The sequence below is a fragment of the Marmota flaviventris genome, chromosome Y (assembly GCF_047511675.1).
Source record: "Marmota flaviventris isolate mMarFla1 chromosome Y, mMarFla1.hap1, whole genome shotgun sequence".
In the NCBI taxonomy this organism is placed as follows: Eukaryota; Metazoa; Chordata; class Mammalia; order Rodentia; family Sciuridae; genus Marmota; species Marmota flaviventris.
Window position 1 is genome coordinate 13,713,032 of NC_092519.1, and position 16,196 is coordinate 13,729,227.

Genomic DNA, 16,196 nt, shown 5'->3' on the forward strand with positions numbered 1-16,196 from the left:
TGGCCTCAGGCTTAGCGTAGATAGCTTTTACAATGTTTAGGTAAGTTGCTGTTATCCCTAGTTTTTCCTAATGTTTTAAATGTAAAGGGATGCTGTATTTTGTCGAATGCTTTTTCTACGTCTAGTGAGATGATCATATGGTTCTTATCTTAAGTGGTGAATTACATTTATTGATTTCCATGGGGATGAAACCCACTTGATCATAGTGTATGATCTTTTTGATATGTTTTTGCATCCGATTTGCCAGAATTTTATTGAGGATTTTTGCATCTATATTCTCTGAGAGATATTGGTCTGAAATTTTCTTTTTTTTTTCTTTAATTTTTATTGTTGGTTGTTCAAAACGTTACATAGTTCTTGACAAATCATATTTCACACTTTGATTCAAGTGGGTTATGAGCTCCCATTTTTACCCCGTATACAGATTGCAGCATCACATCGGTTACACATCCACTGTTTTACATATTGCTATACTAGTGTCTGTTGTATTCTGCTGGCTTTCCTATTGAAATTTTCTTTCTTTGAAGTGTCTTTGTCTGGTTTTGGAATCAGGGTGATATTGGCCTCACAGAATGAAATTTGTAAGTTTTCCCTCTTTTTCTATTTCCTGAAATAGTTTGAAGAGTATTGGTATTAGTTTTTCTTTAAAAGTCTTGTAAAACTCTGCAGTATATCCGTCCGGTCCTGGGCTTTTCTTGGTTGATAATCTTTTGATTGCTTCTTCTATTTCTTACATGATATTGATCTGTTTAAGTTTGTGTATATCTTCCTGAATCAATCTGGGCAGATCATATGACTTAAGGAATTTATCTATGACTTCACTATCTTCTATTTTATTGGAGTATAAGGTTTCAAAATAATTTATAATTATCTTCTGTATTTCTGTAGATGTCTGTTGTAATATTGCCTTTTTCATCCCGTATGCTAGTAATTTGGGTTCTCTCTTTTCTCTTCGTTAGCCTGGCTAAGGGTCTGTCAATCTTATTTATTTTTTCAAAGAACCAACTTTTAGTTTTGTCAGTTTTTTCAGTTTCTTTTATTTTGATTTCAGCTCTGATTTTGGTTATTTCTTGCCTTCTACTGCATTTGCTACTGATATGCTCTTCTTTTTCTAGGGCTTTGAGATGTAGTGTGAGATCATTTATTTGTTGGCTCTTTCTTTTTTTGAGGAATGAACTCCATGCAATGAATTTTCCTCTTAGTACTGCTTTCATAGTGTCCCATAGATTTTGATATGTTGTGCCTGTGTTTTCATTTATCTCTAAGAATTTTTAAATTTCCTCTTTGATGTCTTCTGTAACCATTATTCATTCAGTAGCATATTATTCATTCTCCAAGTGATGTAGGAATTTTTCTTCCTTATTTTATTGTTGATTTCCAATCTCATTCCATTATGATTAGATAAAATGAATGGTAATATCTCTACTCTACTCCTTTATATTTGCTAAGAGTTGCCCTATGGCATAATATATGGTCTTTTTTCGAGAAGGATCCATGAGCTGCTGAGAAAAAAGTATATCCATGTGATTAAGTCTATGTTATTGGTTATTGAGGTCTATAGTTTCTTAATTCAATTTTTGTTGGGAAGATCTGCCCAGTGGTGAGAGAGGTGTGTTAAAATCTCCCATGATTATTGTGTTGTGGTCCATTTGTCTCTTGAACTTGAGAAGAGTTTGATTGATGAACATAGCTGCACCATTGTTTGGGGCATATATATTAATGATTGTTATGTCTTGTTGATGAATGATTCCCTTTAGCAGTATGTAGTGTCCTTCTTTATCTCTTATGATTAACTTTGGCTTGAAGTCTATTTTATTTGATATGAGTATGGACACCCCTGCTTGCTTCCGTGGTCCATGTGAGTGGTATGATTTTTCCCAACCTTTCACCCTCAGTCTGTGTATGTCTTTTCCTATCAGATGAGTCTCCTGTAGGCAGCATATTGTTGGATCTGTTTTTTTTATCCAGTCTGCTACCTATGACTTTTGATTGATGAGTTTATGCCATTAACATTTAGGGTTACTATTGAGATATGGTTTGTACTTCCAGCCATGTTTGTTTATTTTTGTTATTTAACTTGATTTGTTTTTCCTCTTTGATTAGTTTTTCTCCTTACTGTAGTATCTCCCACTGTTGGTTTTCGTTGTTGTTTTTCATTTCCTCTTCATGTAATGTTTTGCCCAAGACGCTTTGTAGAGCCGGTTTTCTAGCTGCAAATTCTTTTTACTTTTGTTTATGTGGAAGGTTGTTATTTCATTGTCAAACCTGAAGCTTAATTTTGCTGGATACAAGATTCTTGGTTGGAACCCATTATCTTTCAGCGTTTGAAATACGTTGTTCCTGGATCTTCTAGCTTTCAGTGTCTATGATGAAAAATCAGCCATTAACCTAATTGGTTTACCCCTAAATGTAATCTGCCTCCTTTCTCTTGTAGCTTTTAAAATTCTCTCCTTGTTCTGTATGTTGGACATTTTCATTATAATGTATCTTGGCATGGGTCTCTTGGGGTTTTGTACATTCGGCGTCCTGTAGGCTTCTAGGATTTGGATTTCCGTCTCATTCTTCATGTCTTCATTATTTCATTCTTTCATTCTCATGCCTGGAAAGTTTTCTAAAATTATTTCATTGAACAGATTGCCCATTCCTTTGATTTGGACCTCTATACCTTCCTCTATCCCAATAACCCTTAAATTGGTCTTTTTATGGTATCCCAGATTTCTTGGATGTACTGTTCATGGTTTCTTATCAGCTTTTCTGAGTTGTTTAGGCTCTTTTCAAGATGATATATTTTCTCTTCGTTGTCTGATGTTCTGACCTCTAATTGGTCTACTCTACTGATGATGCTCTCATTTGAGTTTTTAATTTGATTTATAATTTCCTTCATTTCCAGGATTTCTGTTTTTTTTTTTTTTGTTGTTGTTGTTGTTTTAATGACCTCTATCTCCCTGTAAAGTTGATCTTTTGCTTCTTGGATTTGTTTATGTAATTCATTGTCAAAGTGAATTTTCATTGTCTGCATTTGCTGTCTAATGTCTCCATTAAGACTCATGTCATCTGAACCTTGTATATACTGAAATCTTTATCTGACATTCCTCTTCTAATGTTAACTTGTCCAGCATTGTTTGTGGTCCTTTCTTTCCTTGTCTTTTCATATTACTCACGTATCTTTCCAGCTCTGTGTGACTGTTGTCTCTGATCAGCTGCAAAACCATGCTGGTAGCCACACCCACCTATAGATGGCCAGTAAGGTTTTCCAAGATGTATTCTGTCTATTACCCGCATAGGGTGTTTGGTGAGGTTGGGGAGTTGGGGTTACCTTGTGCTGTGTCCAGAGCTTGGTCTGGTGACCTGCAAGCAAAGCCTCTGTTCTGCGCGCCTTCCGTCTGCACCTTGCAGAGCGAGCACTACAGGCCGGGCCTTCCGTCTGCCTTGCTTGCTGCAATCTTTATCATTTGTTTCCTTCCACTAATTTTGTGGTTTGTTTGTTCTTTTTCCATGGGTTTGGATTGTCTTATGCTATTTATTTGATATCTCTTTATTGTAATACAGACAATCATTGTTGTAAAGGCCTTCTTTAGTACTGCTTTTGTTGTATCCCACATAATCTGATATGTTGCTTCCATTTTCATTAGATTCTAGGAATTTTTTAATTTTTTTCTTGCTATCTCAATTTCTTCAAAGTGCAGTTTGTTCAAAAGTGTACTGTTCAATTCATATTACATGTGGAAAATAATAACAATAAACAATAAAGATCCTGGATGTTATTTTTTGTTTATTTGATGATACTAGAGATTAAACCCAGGGCTTTGTGCATGCAAGGGAAGCACTTTACCAACTGAGCTATCTCCCCAGGCTCTGGACATGTTTTAATACAAGTTTTATAACTTCTGAATTTAAAAAAAAAAATCATTATTTTAGTCAAAATAATCAATGTGCTGAGAATCACTGTTTTTTTAAATATTTTTTTTAGATGTTGATAACCTTTTTATTTTATTCATTTACTTACATGCTGGCCTGAGAATTGAACCCAATGCCTCACACATGCCAGGCAAGTGCTGTACCACTGAGCCACAGCCACAGCCTCCACACTTGTTCATTTTTTATATGTAGAATACAATTGAATTTTCCATTATGATATGTGTTCTGCAATTGTGTTTTTTTGCAGAGGGAGAGGGTACTAGAGATTGAACTCAAGGTTGCTTAACCACTGAGGCCACATCCCCAGCCCTTTTTTAAATATTTTACTTGAGACAGGATTTCACTGAGTTGCTGAGGATGGCTTTGAACCCCCAGTCCTCCTCCCTTAGGCTCCTGAGATGTTGGGATTACAGACACGCCCAGCTTGCAACTTAAATATATATAACTTCAATATATATAAAATCTATGTTCTTGGGGATTTTTAAAATATAAGATTTGTCGTCTGTGAAGTGATAACTTTTTAATCCCTTTCTAATTTGGATGCTTTTAATTTCTTTCTCTTGGTTACATGCTGTGGTTAGTCCTAACTTCATTAATGATAAAGAAAAAAAGTGGTCAAAGTGCCATCCTCAATTTACTCCTCATCTTGCAGCTAAAAGTTTTAGTGTGATATGAAGTGTGGATTTTCATATATGTCTTTTTTTGTTTTGTTTTTTAGGAACTTCCCTTTTGCATCAATTTAGACAGAATTTGTCAGATTCTTGCTCAGCATTGATTGAAATGATGTCGAGTTTATTTTTCCTTCATAATATAATTACATTGGTTTGTTTTCACATTTTGAAATATCTTTGAATTCTTAGGACAAGAATTCACGATGTATATTTCTTCTAATGTGTTAGAAGAGTCAGATTGTAGGAGTCAGATTTTTTGAGGATCTTTGCATATTTATAAAGAATATTGGTCTGCAATTTCTGTGTGATATCTTTAGTTGCTTTGATATAATAATTTCACCTTCATAGATTGAGTTTGGAAATAACCAATTTGTTTAGTAGGATGCATTAGTGAAGTCATTTATTTCTGGTGTTTGGGAAATTAATTAACCCCTCTTGCATTCATGTACTGTCTTTGATAACGTTGTTAAAGTCTTCCAATGTTATGTTGATATTTGTTGTAGGTAACTGCATGATTACTTATGCAGTATTTTATTTGATATGCCTTGATTTGAAACTTAAGTCAGTTTTGATAGTTTGTACATTTCTAGGAATTTACTTCATCTGGATTATCTGATTAATGGGTATATTAATGTTCTTAAAATTCTGTTGTAATCCTTTTTATTCCAAAAATTGTATAACAGTGTTTCTACTTTCATTTCCAATTTTAATAATTTGAGACTCCCACTTTGTTAATTATTCTGCCCAAAACTATGTCAATGTTTTTGTTTTTTATTTCCTTCAGTCTTAAATTTAATGTTTATTTCTTTCCTTATGACAGATTTAGTTTAATTTGCTATTTCTCTACTTTCTAGGTATAGAATTAGGTTATTGTTTTGTAAACTGTTTCTTAATAGAAGTGTTTATAGCCCTTCATTTGATTGTTTCATTTGATTTAATTACATCTACTATTGGAAGTCTCTCAACTCTTATTTAAGAAATTTCTTTTTCTCCCATTAATTGTTAACCTTTGTATATACTTAGTATTTCTGTTGTGAAATACCATATGATCATATTTGTTACATCTTATTTATGATATATAACAGTTAATTTTGAGTCACGTTGTCAAGGCAGCAAAACCTAGATAAGCACTAGACGTTTCAGTAAAAGCACTTTTTAAATTGAGATTAACATTTAAATCAGAAGAATTGAGCAAAAAATGATTATTATCTGTGAAACATTTCAATTTCCTCTTCCTTTAATGTGTCTCAAAATATATGTGTCAGAAACTTAATCCCCATGCAACAGAATTGCAAAGTAGGACCTTTAAGAGGTGAATGTGAGAGTGGGTTTATTATCTCAGGAGTTATTGTATAAGTCAGTTGTCTGTTACTATGACAAAATACCTGACATATATCAATTTACAAGAGGAATAGTTTATTTTGGGCCATAATATCAGCAGTTTCAGTTCATGGTGACTTAACTCCATAATTTTGGGCCTGAGGTAATACTGAACATCATGGCAGAGAATGTGTGGTGGAGCAATAGATCCAGTTTTCAAAGTAAGTTTAGCCCTCTCTTACATTTACATGCATTTATTCCTACTTTGCCATGGGATTTTGCAAGATCCTCTCATGAGATGTTGGCTTCTCAATCTTGGACTTGTCAGAGTTTCTAGTTTGTTTAGTTTATTGACTGAAATGTGCCCCACAGTAAGTAACGTGAAATTCCGGATTCACCATAGTGTACTTTAGAGGAAAAAAATTAAATACATGGGAGAGATTAGGATGTTAGCATGAGTAATAAAATTGAGAGAAGATTCCCAACATCATGGAAAAATTCAGTGATTATTTCTTTCTTTAGATCCTGAATTGTGAAACTGAACAGAATGGGGTAAATAGGATGCTGGGGAAATAGGTCAAGTGGAGGCACTTAATCATCAAAAGTAAGAAGAGCACAGGATTATTATAATTACAGAGACCTATGTAATTCACCAGCTGATCATGTTGTTTCTGGAAACGAAATATACAGAACCTCTGCCAAATCTCTCTCTCTTTTTTTTTTTTTTTTTTGTTTAAGTGGAAGAGCACTATTTCAAGTGAACACAACTCTTTTTTTTTTTTTGTACTTATTTTTTTTAGTTGTAGTTGGATACAATGCCTTTATTTTATTTATTTATTTTTATGTGGTGCTGAGGATCAAACCCAGGGCCTCACACATGCTAGGTCAGTACTCTACTGCTGAGCTACAACCCCAGCCCACAAACTGTATCTCAACTCAAAAATAGCATTATCAGTGCAATCAATTTTTTGACTTGCACCAGTGCTGGATCAATATAAGGATGTACTCTTACTGTATTGCCAAGTATTTATACTGTTAATTTTTTTCTCCCTGTCTCTACCATTGAGGCCTACAGACTTAGCATTAGGGAAAAAGAAATATTCATACCTTGGCATTATTAGGCACTGTCTCTGAATTCTAGGAGACAAAAAGAATATTTTGGTTTACTAGTCAGAGAGAGGATCATGGAGACCATAAGACCAATATAGTATAGTTCAGTTCCATATCAAGGTGGACCTAGTGGGTCACTGAATTTATACTGAATATATGAGTGAAATAGACCTACTTTCCTCCTTTTGGTCTTCAACTGTACTGGGAAGATGATTTTGTACAGGAAGGTAAAATGCAATTGCCTAGAACTCCCTCTACCTATGCAAAAAAAATAGCAAAAATCAATACTGCATTCCTGAAGGATTTGCAGAGATGCTACCATTTAGGATTTGAAAGATGCCGGGTGTGGGTGATTGCACACTTTGCAAAAGACAGGTGTATCTTGGAGGATGGCCACAGTTGGTTGTAAACTTGACTAAATGGTGACTCCCGTTGCAGTTGCAGTACCAGATGCTTGAGAAAAATCATCATTTGGTATTTATTATGCAGGCAGTACTAAACATTGCTTTTTCACCATACTTTCACTTTAGCAGACAAACAAGAAGTACATCCTTACTGATCTGTTTATAAGGTACATAAATAATCAAGCTCTATCCCCTTGTATTCTCAGGGATCTTATATCCTTCCACAAGATAATGCAGTTTGTTAAGTTCATGTTAATCATGATTGATTCTAATGATTAAGAAGCAGCAGAAGCAGCAGCTATTCCAGACTTTTTTTAGCATTTATTTTTTACATTAAATTTACTCTTAGTATTCTTCTGATATATTCAATTTTTGTTTTTATGTATCAGTATGTGATGAATCAATGTGTACATTGCTTGTTTAAATCAGGTTAAATATACTGTCTTCTCAAACATTGTTTATTTATTTATGGTGAAAACTTTCAAAGTCCTTTCTTATAGTATTAGTGTAAGTTGAGTATTGTTAAATATAGTCACCAACTGTGACATACCAGAACTTTTTGCTCCTAATTGTAACTTGCTATGCATTAATCTACTTTTTTTCCCTTCCCTACCTTCTTTTTACTCTGCTCAGCCTCTGATAACCGTTCTACTCTGATGAAATCGACTTTTTAATATTCCAACACAAGTGAGATCATGTGGTCTTTGTCTTTATATACCTGGCTTATCTCACTTAACAAAAGAATGTATAGTTCTATCCTTGTTAACACAATGACAGGATTTCATTCTTTTTTATAGCTGAATAGTAATATTCCATTGTGTGTATATCAACATTTTCCTCATCCAGTCATCAGTTGATGAATAGGTTTTTTCCCTTTCTTGGCTTTTGTGAGTAGTGCCATAGTAAACCTTGGAGTACAGATATCTCCTTAACAGATTGATTTTATTTCCTTTGGATTTATCTGGGTGATGGATTGTTGGGTCCTACAATAGTTCTGTTTTAAATTTTCAATTGATTTTTTGAAAACCTCCATATTGTTTTTCATAATGGCTTTAGTCAATCACTTTCCTGCCAAGGGTTCTCTTTCTCCACATTCTCACCAAAATTTGTTATCTTTTTTTTTTTTTTTAATAGCTACAAGACAAGATTGTTCTCTCAGTACATGAATTGAGTGCCCCAAAATAATTCCAACTTATAGCCAAATGATTTTCAACAAAGGTGCTAATAAGAATATTCATCAGTAAAAAGACTGTCTTTTCAATTAATGTTGCTGAGAAAATTGGATATCTACATGGAAAAGAATGACATTGGACCCCAGTCTCTTAACCGGTTACAAAAAACAACTCAAAGTGGATTAAAGACTCAAATCTCAAATGTGAGACTGGGTGCTATCATACTACTAGCAGAAACAAGGAAATGCTTTAAGACATTAGACTAGGCAAGATATTTTTGGACAAGGAACCTAAAAACATTCCATAGCAAAATTAGATGACTTCATTGAAGAATGGGCCATATATCTTTTAATTCATATTTCTCAAAAGAAGACATACAGATGACCAATATCTGAAATAAATATATGGAAAAAATCACTATCAGAGAAATACAAATCAAAACTACAGTGAAGTAATTATCTCAATTTCTTTTGAAATATTGCTCTCATACTAATTTTGAAGAATAAAAATAAAAATTTTTTACTGGGACTGTAATTTAGTGAACAGAGCATATGCTTAAGCATAAATGCAGCCCTGTATTACTCCAAGTGAACTCAATTCTGGGTTAACAGGTGGCGGAAAGTTTATTGTTCACATAGTTATTACTACGTATAGGGTTACTTTTTCCACATGGAGAAGGCAGGACATCTCTTGCTTCTTTAATTTGCTTATCATCTAATAAGATTCTGGTGACAGGGCTGGGGTTGTGGCTCAGTGGTAGAGCATTAGCCTAGCATGTGTGAGGCACTGAGTTTGATTCTCAGCACTGCATGCATAAATAAAGAACATAAAAGGTCTATCAACAACTTAAAAAAAAAAAAAAAGATTATGGTGATAAACACACTCTTCTCAGGAAGAGTCAGTAAAGAATCAGCCTAAAGGGCTAGGGATGTGGCTCAAGCGGTAGTGTGCTTGCCTGGCATGCGCAGGGCACTGGGTTTGATCCTCAACATCACATAAAAATAAAAAATAAAGATATTGTGTCCATCTAAAACTAAAAAATAAATACTAAAAAGAAAAAAAAAAAAAGAATCAGCCCAAGTTGTATCCAACCCAGTGTCTGTTTCCATCCTGACATTTAAATACTTAATTGGGGGGTTTAGGTTTTTTTATATTGAATTCTTGTTATACTAAAATACACAAAACTAAAAATTTGAGGAAACATCAATACTACCTTTTTTTTTAGTATTTTTTAAGCTATTTGATACATTCAAAAATTCTTACCTGTGAATAAGATTAGCCTAAGCATTAAGTCTTAAACATAATGTTTAATTAATCTTTACCCAAAATCTTTTCTTTTAATCATTGTTCTCTGCCATAATTGAATCATTCTCATTTGATAATAGACTTATTTTGTATATTAGTTTATATAATTTAATTGGCATATTATTTTTTAATATAATATTGCTCTCATAATTTTTCTCCATGTTAGATATTGTCTTCTGAAAATTCTAAAACAATGTCAGTCATTGAGAGAAGCTCTTGTTGCAGCAGGAAAAGAGATTTTATGGCATGGACGGACAAAAAATGAACCAGCTCATTACTGTAGCATCTGTGAGGTAAGTAAATTGTTCTTATTTTTGTTGTTTTGTTTTGGCTTTTCTAAGTTCTGTTGTCTGTTCCTCCTTTCCCCTTTCATCACCTCCCCACTCTTCTCTTTTTCTTATTTACAAATTTGCCTATACCGTTTTGTAATGATTTTTACTGGAACCAGCTATTATGGCTACCATGATAAATTCTTATCTGAAGGTAAAACATTTCAGTGATACATGTATTAACTTAGAAATCTCCTACAAACACATTCATGTAATAGATGCTTAGCAGATAATAATCATCTCAGATTTTAAAGTACAAAGAATGCATAGTAAGAGTATAGATGTCAACAAGCCATATTTATTCCTGGAAGATAGTATTAAGTCCATATATTAAGTGGATAGCCCTAATACAATATCTGAAATGATCCAAATTTTAAATTTTATGATTATTGACATGACGTCACATGTGGAAAATCCCATACTTAACATTAAGGGCTTTAGTAAAAACATGGGCACAGTAAAAATAGTGTATAGAATTGCTTTTTGTCTATATGTGTAGTGCGTATCTAAGATATAAATGAATTTTGCATTTAGACTTGGGCCGAAGGTATCTTTAGGTATATGCAAATATTCCAAAATCTCAAATTTCTAATATCTGTAAGGGATATTTAATTTGTATTTGTTCATTTTTCTGTTGAAAGATGTATAGAAACAAATGTGTGGTGGGTACTTTTAAGGATCTTACATTTTACTTGTAGGTGACAGATTATAAACATTCATACAATAATTATGACACAAATACAATGAATATGAAACTGAAAATATATACAAATTATTAAACAGTGAGGAAAGTCATTTTCTTCTAACTTTGGCATGTCATGACCATACAGACTTATTAAAAATTAAATCTCTTTGAAGGTTGTGCTAACTTCCAACTGTCAAAAATGGCTAAGGTTGGAGGTTTATAGAACATCAATTAGGCTTTGAAAACACTCTAGGAATGGAGAAATACTAGGGTTTTTAGTAAAGTTGAGCAGTCAATCCACTGGACCTAAAAAATAGACTATAAATTCTTAAAAGTCTTTTAAGGGTAGGCTGAATGTATCTCACCAGATCATCATGATTCATTGAAAAGCATTTATTATTTATTCTGAAAAATTAAAACTCACTGTAAGCTTTTTGAACAAAAGACCAAGATATACATTTGAAAGAGAGAAGTTATTGAAAATTGGAGAGTATTTGGATAGAAAGCAAAATGATCCATTGGGAGATGGTTGGAATGTTCTTAAGATATGTTTTGTAATGAAGAGACTAGACTATAAGGTAGCCCTAAAAATGCAAAAGAAAAAGGAGAGGTTGAAAAGTATGTAACAAGTATAATAACAAGACAGTTAATGAAGTGGAGAACAGTGACAAACCGGAGATAACAAATTTTTAACTCAGGCCACTAGACTACAACAAGAGTCTTTTATTATGAGACCAAATAAATTCTGGTTAGTGCTTTGCTTCTGAAATTGAACAGATCTCTTTCCAATATTGAAAATAGAAACAGCTATTATGTACCATAAATATCCTTTATCCTGATTGAGCCTTTGTAATTCATCAATCTTTGTCTAAAAGATGAATTGTTATCTTCTTATATATATGCTCACAAATACACTTCTTTTTGTACTTGCTTGAACACAGTTTGAACACAGTTTGTTACTTACCTAGGTTTCCTATTCTTGAAAGACAGTGATTATAATTACTCAAGTTTTTTGTTATTTTACTCTTATTAACACAGTTGTATCAGGTGCAGTGGTACATACTTTTAATCTTAGCTTGGAATGCTGAGCAGGAGAATCATGAGTTCAAATCCAGCCTCAGCAAAAGTGAGGCACCAGCAACTCAGCAAGACCATGTCTCTAGAATACAAAAAAGGCTGGGGCCTTTTTTCCAATTCCCAGTATCACAGTGTTAGTGAAATGCTCTAGAGATCAAAATATGAATAAAATACAGTACCTCCTTTAGAGTTCAGGCTACAAGAGAAGAAAAACATGAGGGTAGACTATTATAAAAATACTACAAGGTAAATAATGACCATTTTTATTTAATTGCACCCTGATCATTTGGGATAAAATAAAAAGAGGTTGTTCTTCGTCAAACTTTGAGTTAATGTTCTTAGTCTCTAAATATGTAACATTACCTTTGGATGTTGTACAAAATAGCATCTCACACATATAAGTATGATTTTTAAGCACTTGAATTTAACCCAAATCAGTGCCTACAGTTTCATGTAAAAATACTATTTCATGGTGATACCAATGAGTAAAAAAATTTTGCTAAAATTCAGATTTCTCTATTTATTGCTTTTTTTCTCTTGTACAAAAATAGGTGGAAGTTTTTAATCTGCTTTTTGTCACTAATGAAAGCAATTCTCAGAGGACCTACATAGTACATTGCCAAGATTGTGCGCGAAAAACAAGTGGAAATTTGGAAAATTTTGTGGTGCTAGAACAGTACAAAATGGAGGATCTAATGCAAGTCTATGACCAATTTACATTAGTAAGTGAATTCCACATAGCTGGTTTATGAAGCAGTAGTATTTGTTTTGTGTTACTTAGTAAATAGAAGTTAATAATATATTAATCTTACAGATATGTTATAAAGAAAAATATTCTTCTCCTTCATACTTCAAAGTAATTTATGAATTTGAAATTGACATTTTTCCCTACTTAATAAAATGTCGGGCTGGGGATGTGGCTCAAGTGGTAATGCGCTTGCCTGGCATGTGCGGGGTGCTGGGTTCGATCCTCAGCACCACACAGAAATAAAAAATATTGTGTTCAACTAAAATATAATTTTTTAAAAAAATAAAATACACTTGTTTTCCAAGCTAATTATTTATTTAAAAGGTAATCATTCCTGTAAGTATTGACCTTATGTGAATATTTGAACATTGACTAAATGGTTCAATATGTAATACCCATGTAATAATATTTATAGTCAGTTGCAGAGTTTTGAATTTGGAAGACTATTTCTTTGATATACCATTTATTTCTGGCTTTCAATGGCTTTTTATAAATAAAAATACAGAAAATAATTCATGAGTTGTTAATACTGTCCTATGGCCTTTTGCTCTAAATTTAAAATTTAGTTCCTAATGGTTCTTATTTAATGACCTCTTATTTGAGGAAGAAAAGAACTTATATGGAATATAAAATTTATGAGGAATAATCATAAGTAAGTTATTAGGAGAATTTAAAGAAATTTTTCAGTTACTTTGAAATCAACTTTTGTTTTAGTAGTAAAAAGGCTAGAGTTTAAGTATTTTTAAAAATTTGTCAAATTAATAAAATTCCAAAAGTGTTTTTAGAATAAGGTTATTATTTCATTTGTGAAAGAAGGTAATTGATTCACAACAAATGTTTTAAGGCCCAAGGGAGTCAACAGCAAAGTTAATAATGGAAATAATAGTTATATAAAGCCAATCACTGGGAGGCTATTTCAAAGTCAATGTCAGAAGTAATCTTCATATCTTTATTTCTAGAACTACATTTAAATCATTACTGGGAGTTATTTTTTAAAAAATCATCCTTTAATATGTGCTTTAGGTTACCAAATTGGGTCAAAAATAAAAGTACTCCAAAAGTAAGGAGAATAAATGTGTTAAGAAATTATTTTGCTGGCTAGGGTTGTAGCTTGCCTTGCATGCATGAGGCCCTGAGTTTGATCCTCAGCATCACATAAAAATAAATAAATAAAAATAAAGATATTGTGTCCATCTACAACTGGAAAAAAAAATTTTAAAGATAAAGAAATTATTTTGCTCATTAAATGGCATTCTCTTGTCAGTACAAGGAAGAAATTGGCTAAAAGTAACAGACTAAAACCTATTAAGTTAGAAAACAATTTCTTACTGGGTTCTTATTAATTTATAAGTGATAGTATAGCTAAATTATTTTAATAAATAAATTTATTATTTTAATAAAAATTGAGCATAAAGGATTGTGGATATATCTCTTAGTTATCCGGTTGAAACATACTAGTTTTGGTTCAGCAGGACAGTTCAGGTATTTTTTTACACATGTATATTCTGCCATTCTAGCTTAGAATATTTGGCATACACAAAACAGTTGGTACTGATTTTTCAGCTGATTTGTAGTAGTAATGATCACTTAGTTTTGTTGATATCTGAATAATGGCATTGTTTCGTAGCTCTGTATTTCCTAAGGAAGTATAAGACTTTTAGCTCTTTCATGACAAATTCGCCTCCTTCCGTAAGTTCTTTGATCTTCTCTGGATCCTTCACATCTTTTTTTTTTTTTTTTTTAAGAGAGAGAGAGAGAATTTTTAATATTTATTTTTTAGTATTTGGCAGACACAACATCTTTGTTTGTATGTGGTGCTGAGGATCGAACCCGGGCCGCACGCATGCCAGGCGAGTGCGCTACCGCTTCAGCCACATCCCCAGCCCCACATCTTTGTTTTTAAGGAAAACATCCTTCAAATGCCTTTTAAAATAGTCCCATCCAAGGTACAGCAGATTTTTATAAAGATTCAGTACTTCTCTTAAAAAATTGGCCATTTTCGTTTAAATGGAAATTAATCTACTTTTATTCATAACATACTTCACCATTTCCAAACCTCAGAATCTGTAAAACAACAAAGCACCCCGGTGGCTGTACTCTGGCACTTTCGGTTATGCTGTTACAGCCTTAAGAGCTTCTGACCACTGCGATTTCGCCCAAAAGTTTTTGACTTAAGTGATGAAGTATAAAAAATGGTGGAGATAACGGTATAAGAGTCATGGGAAACAGATTCTAGTATAGATAAGAAGAACATCTTACTTAGCAAACTATTGAGATTTGCTGATTTTTTTCAAACTTACTTTATGAAAATGTTATGTTGTTTATAGATAAGAGCTACAAACATTCTTAATAATTTATATAACAAAATGATTTTACAACCTTATATTTCTTTTTAGGCTCCTTCATTATCATCTTCCTCATCTTAAAATTGTTCCATGAACATGAGACCTTTCTGCTCTTCAGGAAATACCTGTATCACTGGTTTTATAGCTGTTTCGTAAACTGCTGATTCAAAGTTATGTCTATGCAATGTTCCAAGAATAGAGGGTCAGTCAACTGGACAAGAAGAGCACTGCCTTTATTGCAAGACTCAGCTGACACAGATGTATTTCAGAAAAATTATCATCATCATGTTTTATGTATATCTGACAGAGCTGTCAGTAAGAACTAACTTTAAAAAATAACCTTTTTTAATACGTCTGCAATTTTAGGCTTATGGATAAATTTTCATCTGTATTTTACTCTTTCAGGATTTTCCTGGCATAAAAAATACTGTCCTAGGTGGTCATTTCTTTGTAATATGACTAACAAATTTTTTTAAAATTTTGGACCAACTTTTTATTTTAATGTAAAAATTTGGATGAGAAAGTTTTTTACCATTTTGATTTTCCTGTAATGTTTAGAGACCATGATGATTATCCTTTGGTTTCAAAATAAAACAAAAAAATTAATCATCAAGATACAAAGATAATGGATTAGGTGTAGACTAAAGAATAAAATTCAGATTGTGATTTTCTTTCTAATCTTGATACAGATTTAAATTATTTATATAAATACATATTTATTGCTTGACAATATTTGTGGATGGAATGTTGTTATTTTTTCCAGATTTACTTGCCATTAAATACCAAGGAGTTCTGTACTTTTAAATACTACTCCTATTACATTTTCTATGTATAAATAAAACTGCTTACATTGTACAGAAACTTGTATTAAAATTGTTTAATGTTTAAAGGTTTTTTCCACCATTATGAGTTTTAAAAAGCCTTTCTGTAAAAAACCCAGTTTGTGCTCATATCAAATCAAATGAATACATGTATTTTATATGTGTGAGTATGCACACATATGTATAGTGTATACAGAAATATCAATATATAATTGTATAAACAAAACAATTTTTAAATTTTTTACATCTGCGATAGTTTTTGAGGTGCCTATTATAAAAGAATTGCTTACC

The 16,196-nt window shown here is 32.5% G+C and overlaps 2 protein-coding genes across 10 annotated transcripts in view; one reads left to right on the forward strand and one right to left on the reverse strand.

Annotated features, from left to right (window-relative positions):
* Positions 1-15,945, forward strand: part of LOC139703458 (lysine-specific demethylase 6A) — a 188,852-nt gene extending 172,907 nt beyond the window's left edge. For 7 of the 9 annotated variants that reach the window (XM_071606909.1, XM_071606916.1, XM_071606914.1 and 4 more), the window contains 3 exons: positions 10,067-10,193; positions 12,543-12,713; positions 15,136-15,945. In XM_071606909.1, coding sequence (XP_071463010.1) covers positions 10,067-10,193; positions 12,543-12,713; positions 15,136-15,165 — 328 coding nt within the window. In that variant the 3' untranslated portion in view covers positions 15,166-15,945. Of the gene's footprint in view, positions 1-8,557; positions 8,998-10,066; positions 10,194-12,542; positions 12,714-15,135 lie in introns of those variants that run through there. The other 2 variants (XR_011705766.1, XM_071606913.1) reach the window with 2 other exon arrangements.
* Positions 14,323-14,736, reverse strand: LOC139703516 (electron transfer flavoprotein regulatory factor 1-like). The gene is made up of 2 exons (XM_071607015.1): positions 14,635-14,736; positions 14,323-14,466 (listed from the first exon to the last, which is right to left on the reverse strand). Exons 1-2 carry the CDS (start codon positions 14,734-14,736, stop codon positions 14,323-14,325), a joined length of 246 nt encoding a protein of 81 aa, XP_071463116.1.
* Positions 15,946-16,196: the final 251 nt, after the last annotated feature.